At 45.1% G+C, this 15384-nt stretch overlaps 1 protein-coding gene across 1 annotated transcript in view; it reads left to right on the top strand.

The window, feature by feature from the left end:
* The window catches only part of LOC141087786 (schlafen family member 9-like), a 176917-nt gene that overhangs the window by 78420 nt on the left and 83113 nt on the right, over positions 1–15384 (top strand). The window contains exon 2 of the mRNA XM_073573635.1: positions 7685–7743. Coding sequence (XP_073429736.1) covers positions 7685–7743 — 59 coding nt within the window. The remainder of the gene's footprint in view (positions 1–7684; positions 7744–15384) is intronic.

Below are 15384 nucleotides of genomic sequence, written 5' to 3'. Positions count from 1 at the left end.
ATGTTCCATTTGCAGAGCCCTTGATGTTCCTAAACAGTAGAAACCCCCCCATAAGTGACCCCATTTTGGAAACTAGACCCCCTAAGGAACTTATCTAGATGTGTGGTGACCACTTTGAACCCCCAAGTGTTTCACTAAAGATTATAATGCCCAGGCGTGAAAATATAAAATCCTGTTTTGTTCCCACATAAATGATCATTTAGTCCCCAATTTTTAATTTTCCCAAGAGTAACAGGAGAAATTGGACCCCAAAAGTCATTGTCCAATTTGTCCTGGGTACTCTGGTACCCCACATGTGGGAAAAAACTGTTTAGGCACACGTCGGGGCTCGAAAGGGAAGTAGTGTTGTTTTGGAATCCAGACTTTGATGGTCTGCTGGCGTCATGTTCCATTTGCAGAGTCCCTGATGTGCCTAAACAGGAAAAAAACCCACATATGACATCATTTGGGATACTAGACCCCCCAAAGAACAAATCTAGATGTGCCCCCAACTAATCTAATGTAAATTAGTAGTGCATGGAGGTGTGGTACAATTTGAAGCAATCCTTCATGCACAGGCCAGGTTTTTCGGGGCAGGTGTCGCATTGATAAGTGGTGTCCCTGCGTATTCCTTTTTTGTAACACTCGACACCTTTTTTGCAGCTTACCTTTTTTTGGGGTTCGCGGGACCACCCCCGGAAAATGCTGACCTGGGACAATACGAGCACCTTCAGTTCCTGAAGTAATGGGGCCCGCTCCTTCCTGAGCGCCAAACATCATGGCCTTAACCACTACCTCCTGGAAATGAAGGTACGACGTATCGCTGGGGCATGCACATTGTGACAGCAGGAATGCGTTGAGCATTGCCATTTGGACGATGTGCACGGCCAGCTTTTTGTACCACACCTTGGCCTTCCTCAATGCATTGTACGGTTGGAGGAGTTGATCGGAGAGATCAACTCCCCCCATGTTTTTGTTGTACCCCACTACACATGTCGGTTTGCGGACCAGTGTAGAGGTACCCCGTACAGTGCAGAGGGTACTGCCATCACCGTGTATGATGGTCAAGAGATGAACATCTCTCTTGTCCTTGTACTTGACCACCAGCAGGTGGTCGCTACATTGGGCTCTGCTCTCACCTTTTCGGAGCATCTGCCCAAGTAGCGTCTTCAGGAGGCCTCTCTGATTTTTGCGGACAGTACCGCAGGCTGCGGTACGTCGCTCAGAGAGGGATTTGTAGAGTGGGATGCTGGTATAAAAGTTATCAGTGTAGAGGTGATAACCTTTATCCAGCAGTGGGTGCACCAAATCCCACACAATTTTCCCACTCACTCCCAGGAAAGGAGGACACTCAGGGGGTTCAATCCGGGTGTCCTTCCCTTCGTAAACTCTAAACTTGTGGGTGTACCCTGAGGTACTCTCACACAACTTATAGAGTTTGATTCCGTACCTGGCCCTCTTACTGGGCAGGTATTGACGGAATCGCAGCCCTCCCTTGAAGTGAACCAAGGACTCATCCACGCAGATGTCCCTTTGGGGCACGTACACTTCAGCAAACTTTTTGTTGAAGTGTTCGATGACCGGCCGAACTTTGAACAGACGGTCAAAGTTGGGGTCATCTCGTGCGAGACACTCTGCATTATCAGTATAATGCAGAAACTTGTGGATGGCCTCAAAACGCGTCCGGGCCATGACCATTCGGAACACTGGAGTGTTGTATAAAATATCAACACTCCAATATTGCCGAATTTCCGGCTTCTTCAGTATCCCCATATGGAGGACCAGGCCCCAAAACTGCGTCATTTCAACTACGTCTACAGGAGACCAGTTTTAAAAAAAAAAAAAAAAGGAAACCGGCAGGCACAAACTCTGATAAGTGAACTGTGTCACTTATCCAAGTTTCGCAGCTGCGGGATGTGTGTACGGAGGGGCTAAGGAAAAAAAGCGAGCTCAAGTGTTGATCGGTGAACTGCGTCACCAATCAACGCTCGGCGGCTGCGCACGGAGGTGGCGCAAAAGTGGGGTGGAGGGGGGTAAAAATAGGGAGAAGGGGGATGGGGGGATTGGGGTGGATGAAGAGAGATTGGGCAGGGATCAACAGTTAGGGTTGTAGTTAGGTGGCACAAAGGGGGGTGAAAAAAATGAAAAACGGCAGGCACAAGCTTGGATAAGTGACGTGTGTCACTTATCCAACTTTTGCGGCTGTGGGATGTGTGTACGGAAGTGGCGCAAAGGGGGCTAAGGAAAAAAAAGCGAGCACGAGTGTTGATCGGTGAAGTGCGTCACCGATCAACGCTCGCCGGCTGCGCATGGAGGTGGCGCAAAAGTGGGGTGGAGGGGGGTGAAGGGGGGTTGGAGGGGGGATGAAGATAGATTGGGCAGGGGATCAGGGATCTATTAACACTTACAATTGTAGTTTTCTTTCTTCTTCTTCTTTCTTCTGCAGGGATTGTGATGCTACAAGCTGTGGCACCACAATACCCAGCACAGGAGCTCTTGCTGCGTCCGACCTCTCTGCAGGAATCCTCAGCTAGAGTGAGGACCCCTGCAGACAGGTCAGAGGCAGGTCACAGAGCGGTCACATCGCTGCTGTGACCTGTCATTGGTGGGATCGAATGATTACATCGATCCCACCAATCCCTGATCTGCCTGGTGACCATGGCAACTGCCTAGAATCGAAGCTCACTGCTCCGATTACTAGGCAGGTCATGCCCAGGTCACCAGCAGGGCACAGAGCGGTCACATGGTGGTTGGCGCGATCGCCGATCTAATTGATCGCGCCAGCCAACTCCTGCTGGGCCTGCATCAGGCTCCAGCCTAGGATCGGTGCTAATATAGCACCGATCCTGGCTGGTACTGGCAGAGCACAAGTCTATTTCAAATTTCTGCAATCTATCCGCCGAACACCCCGCCCGTAACTCACTCAATGTAGAGTCAATCAAGGTATGTAAACCACTAATGGTGGAAGTATTATGGTCAATCAGGAGTTGTAATAGAAAAAAAGAGCAATTATTACATGACTCCTCCCATTTAGAAATAAACATTTCGTCCTCAATGGGAAAGGAGGGAATCACCCTAACCCTGAGACCCCTTGGTATCATTTTACTATTTTTATATTTTTCTAAAAATGAACGGTTCCACCATAGCTTAGACCTTTTAGTCAGTAGCGTTGTAACAAGAGCAAATTTATCTTCAGAGCCTGCATCACCCGGCAGCTGCATGTCAGTCACATTACTGCCAAACACCTGGTCCATTTGTGAGAGCCAAGATTTTTTTTTGGCTCGAAAATCCATGCCAATGCCAGCCAAGGTTTCTGTGCATAGCACAGTAAAATATAGCAATAAACAGCAGAAAAAGCAGCACAATGAGCTATAAATAAATAACATCATGTGTGAAGGATCATAAATACAGGTAACATGATGAAAGGTTACCCAAGCTCATTGTAACATAGTGTGGAACACACTGAAAGCATGCAATACGATCAGAAGAAAAACCAGTGCAGAAACGTCCAAACTCAAATGTATTAAAATTAGAAATCTTTATTAAGGACACAGATAAAATTGGCAATTTAGTGAATACAAAAGTGACACGAGAAAAACAAGCGGCGTGTGGAGGAACAGTGCACCTCAAGAAGATGGTATGCAGTCTGGCTGTGTGAAGAATTATAGATAGAAAACAGTCACAAGGGTATCGAGGGTTAAGAATTAAACAAATGGATAACCAGCAAAGAAATAAAGTAGAGGAAAAATCCCTTTTCTTTCAGCCCTTAATTGTTGTTTCACTGGCTTGCGCATTATTTCTGTATGTATGGATGAATCTTCCCTATATCTGCCCTTGGTGACATGTCTGCGTTATCTGTTCTTCTATACCGCGCAAGCGCTGTATGTTATTTAAAACATCTATTTTTTAGTATGGGCTTTGACTACTCTGTTCAGGGATTTGATACCCTGACTAGACATATCCTTGTTGCTGTTATTTACATTTTCTATTAAGGCTGCGCTTTATAAGTAATCCTGTTCTCTTAGGAGATCTTCCCACATATTTGCCCTTCTCCAAGATGGCCACGATATTTGTTTTTTCATACCGCGCATGCGCGAGACAGAACGGCTTCCTGCTCCGCCTCCTCCTAATTGCGGTCTGGCGTCTGACATCACGGGTCCCCGTGCAGTTGTCAGCGTCAGCTGCGATGACGGTGGGGGCTGTCTGTTCTCTCCTGCACTATTGGCCTTGCATTTTTCCAGCCCTCTATTTATAGCATGCACTCCAACTTTGCAACACACTCCCTGAGGAAGGAATTTTATCCGAAATGCGCATTGGGGTTTGGCAGCGTGTGGTGGTCCGTGTTCCCTCTCTCTGGTATGTGTTTGGACTATTACTATTTGTCAGGCCTGAAGGGCATTCTGGAGGTTTATATACATATAATCAATCAATCAAATTTATTATCGCCAAGTACATATTACATATATACAAGGAATTCTTTGTGGCAAAGAGAGAGGCAACATAATATATAACAACAGATACAACAAGTAACATCTAACAAGACAGATACAGTATATAGTCTACACATGACGATTTAATTGTTGAACAGAGAGTGGATAGAAGCTGTTCATATGGCGGTTGGTGCTGCATTTGGGGACTCTGAAGCGACGTCCTGAAGGGAGTAGTTGGAATGAGGAGTGTCCCAGGTGAGAGGGATCGGATGAAATTTTCAATGCGTGGGATCGAATACTCTTATCATAAAGATCCTGGATTTTAGGCAGGGGGGAACCTATAATTCTCTCTGCTGTTCTGAAAGTCCTTTGTAAGCGGAGTTTGTCATGCGCAGTGGCTCCCCCATACCAGACTTTCAGAGAGGAACAAATCACAGATCTGATGACAGCATTAAAGAATAAGATCAGCAGATTCTTAGACAAACCATATCTTTTCAGCTGACGCAGGAAGAACATCCTCTGTTGTGCTTTTCTTATAACAGCATCCACGTTTTTCCCCCATTTAAGATCATGAGAGATGATAACACCAAGGAATTTGGTCTCTGTGACCCTAAGAACCACTTCGTCATGGATGTAGATTGGAAGTATCTCATGTTGATCTTTCCTAAAATTCACAACCATCTCAGCAGTTTTTTTAGTGTTGAGTACAAGATTATTGGCTTTACACCAGTCACATATTCTTTCCACCTCACTCCGATACAAGTCTTCAGCATTTCCCCTGATGAGACCAATCAGTGTCATATCATCGGCAAATTTCAAGATTTTACTGAGTCTGCTGAAGAGATGCAATCATTCGTATAGAGAGAAAACAGTAACGGGGACAAAACACACCCCTGAGGTGCCCCGATGTTTGTGACCAAGGTGTCCGAAGTGAATGGTCCAACTTTTACACTCTGTATCCTGGCTGTCAGGAAGTTATAAATCCACAAGCATAAGTTGAGAGGGACTCCAAGAGCTACCATTTTCTTATGAAGTAAATTCGGATCAATGGTATTGAACGCTGAGCTAAAGTCCATGAAAAGAATCCGGACATATGAGTGCAGTTCATCTGTATGATCCAAAATGTACTTCAGTGCCAGATTGACAGTGTCGTTTGCCGAACGATTCTCCTTATAGGCAAACTGAAGCGGGTCCCATAGCTTCTGCGTGAATTTTATCAGGTGGGACATCATAATTCTTTCGAAGACTTTCATAGCTTCAGATGTGAGTGCTACTGGTCTATAGTCGTTCAACTCAGAGGATCCCACTTTCTTGGGGACAGGGATAATTGTGGAATTTTTCCAACACTGAGGTACAACGCACTCTTTCAGTGACACATTGTATATATTTGTCAGTATAGGGGCAAGCTGGGTAGCACATACTTTCAGACACATTGGAGATATTCCATCAGGGCCAGGTGCCTTTTTGACCTTAAGTCCCTTCAGGATGCGTATCACCTCTGCCTCGGAGATCACTACTTGGGTGTTGCACAATGAATGATCTTTGTATGAACAGACTGAGGAGCTTAGAGATGAATAGCCGCTGTGTGTAGAGCTTGCCTCAAACCTGCAGTAGAATTCATTTAACTCTGCTGCCAGACTTCTGCTGGGGTTCACTATAGTGGGGTGGCTTTTATAATTGGTGACCTCTCTTAATCCTCTCCATGCAGATCTAGTATCTTTTGATGAGAACCTTTCCTCCAGAATCTTTGCATACTCGTGTTTGGCTAACTTGATCTCTTTAGATAGCGAGTTCCTAAGTTTCTTGAATTCAGTAATATCGCCTGCTTTATAAGCCTCCTCTTTTCTATTACGGATCAACCTGACTTTATTTGTAAACCACGGCTTGTTGTTTCCCCGAAAGTAGACAGATTTGGATGGAATAAACGTGTCTTCACAAAAACGGATATATGAGGACACTGCATCAACCCATTCATCCAGACCCGAGCATGTTTCCTGGAATACCTCCCAGTCCGTGCATTCAAAGCATGCTTGTAGTTGCAATTTTGCCTCCTCAGACCATGTCTTCTTTGTATAAACTGTAGGTTTGGATGTTTTCAACCTTTGCCTGTAGGCTGAAATTAAATGAATTAGACAATGATCTGAAAAGCCCACTGCTGCTCTCCTCACTGCCCTGTAGGCCCCTTTTATGACTGTATAGCAGTGATCAAGCGTATTGTTCTCTCTCGTGAAGCAGTTTATATGTTGAGTAAATTTGGGGAGATCCAGGTTGAGTTTTCCTTTGTTAAAGTCCCCCATTACGATCACAAATGCTTCTGGAGATCCTTTCTCCCATTCTGATATTTTGCAAGCTAATTCACCAATAGCAGCTTTAACAGATGCTTGAGGGGGAATATATACTGCAACCAGAACCATAGATGAAAACTCTCTTGGAGAGTAAAATGGTCTACAATTGAGTGCAAAGTACTCTAGATCTGGAGAGCAACCTTTTCCCAGTATGGTAACATCACAGCACCAACTAGTGTTGATGTAGAGACATACCCCACCCCCCCTTTGTTTACCTGAAGCTACACAATCAGGTGCCAGCCTGGGATTTTTCCTCTACTTTATTTCTTTGCTGGTTATCCATTTGTTTAATTCTTAACCCTCGATACCCTTGTGACTGTTTTCTATCTATAATTCTTCACACAGCCAGACTGCATACCATCTTCTTGAGGTGCACTGTTCCTCCACATGCCACTTGTTTTTCTCGTGTCACTTTTGTATTCACTAAATTGCCAATTTTATCTGTGTCCTTAATAAAGATTTGTAATTTTAATACATTTGAATTTGGACGTTTCGCCAATAAAAAGCCTAGCTTTTGTATTGAACTTAAAATATTTTCGTTTTTGTATATTTTATTTTGAGAATAACTTTTAAAGAGGTTCGCTGCCCAGAAGCCTTGCTCCGGGAAATATTTTAACACTGAAATTCCAGCCTGGAAGCGGCGAAAATCTCTCTCGCTATCTCTCTCTTTCCTTTTCCAGTGTTCGGTTCATTTAAAATTCAGACTTCGTCCGATCCGTCAAAACGAAAACGGATCCGTTTTCCGACATTTTCACGGATTGCAACTGACGTCAAAAAACGTATATGTGAAACAGGCCTAACCCATCATGACTCATGATTAGGCCAGGTTGCCTTTTTATACCTCTGTAAGTTTTAACAAGAAAGTAAACAGTATTAAAAAAAAGATAAAAACAATAAAATAATGTATCAGTATTTTCTTTTTATTTGTAGGTGTGTGATCGTGTCACTGCCAACATTTATTTTGGTGAAAAGAAAAAGATGGCTCAGAGGTGAGCAGATGCTTTATTTTTCTTACTGTTTGGTAGCATACTTTGTTAGAATATTTTTGTATGATATATTCTAGATTTGTACTGTGCTAACCAGTAGATTAGGGGTGGGGAACTTTGTTTTTTATACCATCATTTGGGGGCCAAACAAAATTATCAAATTAAAAAGGATCCAGCTATATTTGGTCAAACATTTAAATTAAAAGGAATCTGTCTCCAGGTTTTCCCAATATAAACTTAATTTAAACCACCTTTTAATGTCTTATTTACAGTATTCTAGGAAGATGTACACTACTCACAAAAAGTTAGGGATATTTGTCTTTCGGGCAAAATTTAAGGAAAAACTTAACTCTACAGTGATATTTTACCATGAAGGTAAGGCATTTTAGTAGAAGCATGCAATGGTGATTTCCTTATCTCAAACGATTTATTGAAACAACAGCCAAGATCAATGGTGGGTATACCCCAACAGAAAATGTCAGTGTCTCAATAGCTTTTCATGTGGCCTTGTACATCAATTACAGATTGACAGCAATGTCTTATGCTGTTCATAAGTCAAGTTATTGTCTGCTAAGGCATGGCATCCCACTGTTCTTGAAGGACGACCCTCCAGTTATTGAGGTTCTAGGGTACAGAGTTTCGAGCCTCTACACTGCGACTCAGCTCATTCCATGGGTTTTCTATGGGAATCAGGTCTAGAGAAAGCGCAGGCCAATCATAACCCCTTCACAACCTTGGGATTTTCTGTTTTTGCTCCCCTTCTTCCCAAAATCATAATTTTCTTATTTTTCTGTCAACATGGCCGTGTGAGGGCTTGTTTTTTGCGGATCTAGTTGTACTTATGAACAAAAAAGTCCAAGTGTGATGAACTTGCAGAAAAGTGCAATTTCACAATTGTGTTTTTTTGTTTATTATGCTCTCTAGGTTCTTTACAAGTTCGCAGATACCAGACATGTATAGGTTCTCATTTATGTGGCAAAAAAATGCAAAGTTTGTTTAAAAAAAAAAAAATAAGCGCCATATTTTGAGATCTGTAGCATATTTATTTTTCGAAGGCTGGGTGAAGGCTTATTTTTTTTTGTGCTAATCTGATGGTTTTTATTGATACCATTTTGGGGTAGATATGATGTTTTGATCGCCTGTTATTGCATTTTATTGCAATGTTGTGGCGACCAAAAAAACATAATTCTGCCATTTTTGATTTTTCCAATCGGATTAATTCTTTTTATAATTTGATCGATAGCAATTATGTGTTTTGTTTTGTTTTTTTGTTTGTTTTTTTTTTTACTCTTCGCCACGACAGCACCCACTTGGAGAGAGGGATCCGCCCATAGGAGCAGGAAACCTACAGAGATAAGAGGGCGGTCCGCCTCTCCCCCTCAGTTGGTTTCCAGTTCCTAAGGGGAAAAGCAGGATACGCTACAGTTTTACCTGGGCCAAGGAACCGCCTGTGCAGTGTCTGCGAGAACGGCAGGGGTTCCGGTCCAGAGGCAGCGACGGGGGAGTGCTGGGGTCTGGCTCCCTCCTCGGCTGGTATGGACAGACCGGGCAGAAACACCGGTACCGGGTGGCGCCGACCGGGTGTTCCTCTGATGGCGACATGACACCGGAATTGCAGGAGGATCCATTCCGGTCCATGTGGGGGAGCAGGAACCGGAGAATGCAGCAGCCTTCGGCGTTCCTAAAGGGCTTCAGCGTCCAGGAGGACGCACATGCAGCGCAGCAGGAAGTGGTAAGGAGGAACTTCCGGGTTACCAGAGGTTCCTCGGCTCAGAGCGCACGCGCGGCTGGGCGGCACTGCAGGCATAGAGGTGCTCCCCGCCCCCTCCAGAGGAGGAAGAAAAAAAAAAAGCGGGCGATTTAACCTGCAGAGCGCGGGCAGCTAGTGTCAGCGCTGAAGCGCATACTAATGAGCCGCAAATAGGCGCACCTGGAGGGGGAGGTACCAGGTATGAAGGGGCTTACAAAAGGCCTGGGGCACAGGGATATGGCGTGCAATCATGTCTTCACCAAGGCAGGACACGCATCCCCAGGCTGGCGATGCAGCAGCAGCCAAGGACCACGCAAGACGAGGTTCCTCGGATCGTAGCCACAGAAGCCACACCAACAAGCCTCCTTCTCAGCCTCCTGAGCCGGTACCTACAGCTTCTCTGGGTGAGTGGACGACGCTCTGCCTATCAAGCTGATAAAATGTGTCTCTCTCTCTCTCTCTCTCCCTCTCCCCTTCGTCATTAGGTCTCTATCTCAGACTAAGAGGAAGGAAAAATCAAAAAATAAAGAATGTGCCCTGTGTACACGTCCGCTACCAGACTCTTACACAAAAAGGCTGTGCAAAAGATGTATTAACGAAACGGCAAAACAGGCATCAACATCAGCCGCAGATATAAGGGCTATAATTAGGGAAGAACTACAGGCCTTAAACCAGTCTAGCAGGCCTACTAATATCGAAACTAATAAGCCAGCAGGGGCCGTTGACACCGATGAGGGCGAAGTAGCCTCGGATAGTTCCAATGCATCCACATCAGCATCCTCCTCAGATATGGAGGGCCGTTGCTGTTTTCCTTTAGATCATATGGACAATTTAGTTAAATCCGTGAGGAATACAATGGGATGCACAGACACAAAGGAGCCGCAAACGACACAAGAAATTATGTTTGCAGGTCTGACAGACAGAAAGAGGAGAGTTTTTCCAGTTATACCAGCGATAAAAGCTCTGGTTAAGAAGGAATGGGAGAGACAGGACCAGAGAGGGTATCTTCCCTCAACCTCAAAGAGAAGGTACCCCTTTAGCGACGAAGAGTTGTCGACATGGGTTAAGGTCCCGAAGGTAGACGCGGCAGTGGACTCCGCCTCAAAGCAAACGATCTTACCAGTGGAGGACACAGGGGTTCTAAAAGACCCTCTTGACCGCAAAGCTGATGCCTCATTAAAGAGGGCATGGGAGGCAGCTACCGGCACGTTTAAACCGGCAATAGCTAGTACGTGCACAGCTCGCTCTATGCTGGTCTGGATCGATCAACTAGACCAGCAAATAGACCAGAAGATCTCCAGAGACAAGCTACGAGCCGCCATACCACTAATCCGTGGCGCAGCAGCATATATAGCAGATGCTTCTGCTGATTCCTTCCGCATGGCAGCCAGAACAGCAGGGTTGGCTAATAACGCCAGACGTAGCCTATGGCTTAAAAGCTGGAGAGGTGACACCCAATCCAAAGCAAAGCTTTGTACCATTCCTTGCGAGGGTGAGTTCTTATTTGGGAAAGCCTTAGATGAAATCCTTACGAAGGCAAAAGAAAGGAAAAAAGGATTCCCTAACCCTCCTCTCCCATTTTATAGGAGGGCGTTTAGGAGAAGACCATTTGGCCGGGGAAGACCAGCAGAAAATCAAAACCGCTGGGCCACAAAAGAAGGAAAGGGCAAAGGTGCCATGTTTAGAGGATCCTCCTTCCGCAGGGACAGGAACTGAGGAGCCAGTCCCTCCAGTAGGAGGGAGGCTAAAAAAATTTTTTCGAGAATGGGAGAAAATTACGGCTAGCCCTTGGGTTCTGGGCATTATTAAAGAAGGGTTAAAGATAGAATTCCATCATGTACCCCATAATTCATTAATCATAACATCTTTCAGCTCACCAATCCAACAGCAGGCCCTGGAGGCTGAGATTTGGAACCTACTGGACAAAAAAGTTTTGGTCCATGTGCCTAAAGGACAGGAAGGGAGAGGATTTTACTCCCCTCTCTTTCTGATACCTAAACCAGACGGATCATTCCGGACGATAATCAACTTGAAGAAATTAAATTCATTTATAATAAATCATAAATTTAAGATGGAATCCATAAGATCCACGATTAAGCTCCTCTTCCCCAATTGTATGATGGCAGGCTTGGATCTGAAGGATGCTTATCATATTCCCATCCATTGCAGATATCAGAGATACCTCAGAGTGGCAGTCCTCCTCGATGGCAAGATACAGCATCTCCAGTTCACAGCCATGCCATTCGGCATTTCCATCGCACCACGAGTTTTTACAAAGGTGATGCTGGAAGTGATGGCTTTTTTACGCCAGAAGGACACACTAATAGTACCCTATCTGGATGATTTTTTGATAGTAGGGAATTCAATTCGGTAATGTAATGAGCGAGTTGCTGATACAATCTTGTCCCTACAGGCTCTAGGGTGGATAATAAACTTCAAGAAGTCTAGAATCGAGCCGCAGTCCGTTCCTTCCTTCCTTCCTGGGTCTCGAGCTAGACTCCATATACCAAAAATGTCTGCTGTCACAAGTAAAAATTTCAGCAATTAAAAAGAAGGTTAGGATAGCAATAGATGGGCCACACATATCTTTAAGGGAAGCAATGTCCCTCCTGGGATCCCTTACTTCCTGCATCCCGGCAGTTCGGTGGGCCCAGTTCCACACGAGGGAACTACAACACCAAATTCTCTTAGAGGAATCCCGTGACCGGGGGAATCTGACAAAGAAAATCACGCTATCCCAGGAGGTCCTAACCTCCCTCGCATGGTGGCTAAGGGATGATGACCTAGCGGGAGGAGTACCTTGGGTTATAACACCCTCCCGTATAATTATCACGGACGCTAGCCCCACAGGATGGGGAGCCCATATGGGGAATATTTTTGCCCAAGGCCTATGGGATATAGGCGAAGATCAGGATTCATCAAATTTAAAAGAACTAAAGGCAGTCTGTCATGCATTATGTCATTTTCTTCCACAGTTACAAGGGGAAAACGTGAGAATCCTTTCGGACAACACCACAGTAGTTGCATATCTGAACAGACAAGGGGGGACTCGATCAGTCACCTTAATGTCTTCCGCAAGAAGGATTTTATCCCTAGCCGAAAAACATTTTTTGTCTCTCTCCGCCCTCCACATAAGGGGAAGAGACAATTTGGAAGCAGATTTTCTAAGCCGCCATACACTGCGACAAGGAGAGTGGTGTCTAAGCCGGGGGATATTCACACGCATCATGTCTCTATGGGATCTTCCCCAAATAGATCTCTTCGCCACCAGAGAAAACAGGCAGGTGCGAAGGTTCGCCTCTCTAAATATGACAGACAATCCAGAAATTATGGATGCCCTCCAGGCCCCGTGGCGATTCAAACTGGCATACCAATCATACTACTACCGCAGGTGATCAGGAAAATCAGAGCAGAGGAAGCACGAATAATCTTAATAGCACCATTCTGGCCCAGGAGGCCATGGTTTTCATGCCTGCAAGCAATGTCAGTGACCCGTGGGTGCTTCCTTCAACCCCCAGGCTCCTCTCACAGGGGCCATTCTTCCATCCTCAAGTGGACAATCTCCACTTGACGGCTTGGAACTTGAAAGGGAAATGTTGAGATCAAGAGGATTCTTGGAGAGATTAGTCAATACACTCCTACAAAGTCGAAAAGTGGCAACGACAAAAATTTACCCCAGGGTATAGTCCCACACAGCCCCTGATTCCGGAGAAATTCCGATAACAGCGATCCTAGAGTTCCTACAGAAAGGGAAGGAATTAGGGCTATCTGTTAACACACTAAAAGTCCAGGTGTCGGCTCTAGGGGCCCTCTATAGTTATAACGTGACAGGCAATAGATGGATAGGCAGATTCATCTCGGCCTGTGAGCGGAGCGAGCCGGTGCACATACCTAGAGTTCCTCCTTGGGACTTAAACCTGGTACTGGAGGCTCTAACACGTCCTCCTTTTGAACCTTTAGATTCAATATCCCTTAAACACCTATCCTTCAAAACAGTACTGGTAGTTGCACTAACCTCAGCCAGAAGAGTTAGCGTCATAAAAGCACTTTCAATAGAACCCCCCTTTTCTGTTGACATTCCAGGATCAGCTAATATTAAAACCAGACCCCTCATACTTACCGAAGGTAGCAGGGAAGTTTCATAGATCACAAGAGATCCACCTCCCTTCATTTTTTAGAAACCCTTCTACTCCAGAGGAAAAAAAGTTCCATACACTAGACGTTAGAAGAGCTGTATTACAATACATCGAGAGGTCTAGCAGCTGGAGGAAGAGTAGGGCTCTATTTGTTTCCTTCCAGGGCCAAAAGAAGGGATATGAAGTCACAAGGGGTACTCTGTCTCGGTGGATCAGAGACGCGATTGGGCTGGCATACTCCGAGAGCAATGAAAATCCTCCGGAGGGTATCAGAGCACATTCCGCCAGAGCTATGGCTTCCTCATGGGCAGAGAGGGGAGACGTCGCAATCGAGTCTATATGTAAGGCTGCAACTTGGTCTACACCCTCTACCTTTTATAACCACTATAGGCTTGATTTATCATGCTCATCTGACCTAGCCTTTGGTAGAGCGGTCCTCTGCACGGTGGTCCCTCCCAGGTGAAGGTCTCTCCAAGTGGGTGCTGTCGTGGCGAAGAGTAAAAAGCTAGATTAATTACCGGTAATGCTCTTTTAATGAGTCCACGACAGCACCCGTTCACTAACCCTCCCTAGAAGTTAACAATGTATATACGCCTTTCCTAGTGGTAAAATTGATGAAAATTGAATACTGGATAATATAATGGCCTAATAATTGGCGGTCCTCCTGGTACTCTGAAATCCAACTGAGGGGGAGAGGCGGACCGCCCTCTTTTATCTCTGTAGGTTTCCTGTTCCTATTGGCGGATCCCTCTCTCCAAGTTGGTGCTGTCGTGGACTCATTAAAAGAGCATTACCGGTAAGTAATCCGGCTTTTTTTTAACTTCCGCTCCAGTGTGCGCCGATAAAGTGCTCTCCCCTCTTCCTTCCTGCATAGGCCTCGCCATGTACACATGGTTCCTAGCAATGACTGTGCAAGGAGAAAGTGGGGAGAGCATTAAGTCCATTTTAATTACATTGGCTCTACCAAACCATGATAACGGGAGTTTGTGCCATTTTTCTAGGCCCGATTCTGCTTTATGTAAGGCAGGCTTGAAATTGGTGTCATATAGCCTGGACACTCTAGGTGTTATTTTGATTCCAAAATAGGTGATGGATTCAGAATGCCATTTAAAGGGGAAGGAGATGCACAACTTTTCCACCACGGAGGGTTGTAATGATATATTCGGAATCTCAGATTTATGTGAGTTAATTTTAAAATTTCTTAATAGGCCAAATTCATGTAGCTCTGAAATAATGTTTGGTAAGCTTATTGTGGGGGAGGTGACATACAAGGGGGAGGGGGGGAGCGGGAGGGAGGGAGGGGGAGGGGGGGGAGGGAGGGATGGAGGGAGAGGGAGAATTTTTTTCGTCCGCCAGAAAGGATTTCAGGGTTAAAGCATTCAGGGAAACCCCGGAATTAGATATCTGGCTATCGGGACCTTGATTCATATATAGGATAGCATCAGAAATATTCTGTACACGTTAGATCTTGTTCACTTGGTTTGACCTGTTTGTCTTTGGCTTAAAATGGTCTTGACCAACTTATTATCTCCTCCGTATGGGACGGAGGACACAAAAGTGCTCGAGGGGGGGTCTGGATTACTTGATCCTCTACTTATAACTTTCTCCTTACCTCTACTTCCCCCTTTTTTTCTCTCCCCCTCTCTTTCCTTTTTCTTTTCTTCCCTCTGACTTTTTTAATTTTTTTTTCCTGTAATTTTAATGTTGTTCATCAAACCTCTATTTTGATTTTCATGAGAATACACAACACAGAGGTTG

This window comes from Dendrobates tinctorius, unplaced genomic scaffold (assembly GCF_039654945.1).
Source record: "Dendrobates tinctorius isolate UK_male_01 unplaced genomic scaffold, ASM3965494v1 ptg000007l, whole genome shotgun sequence".
NCBI classification, from domain to species: domain Eukaryota; kingdom Metazoa; phylum Chordata; class Amphibia; order Anura; family Dendrobatidae; genus Dendrobates; species Dendrobates tinctorius.
This window is presented reverse-complemented; position numbering and strand designations above follow the sequence as displayed.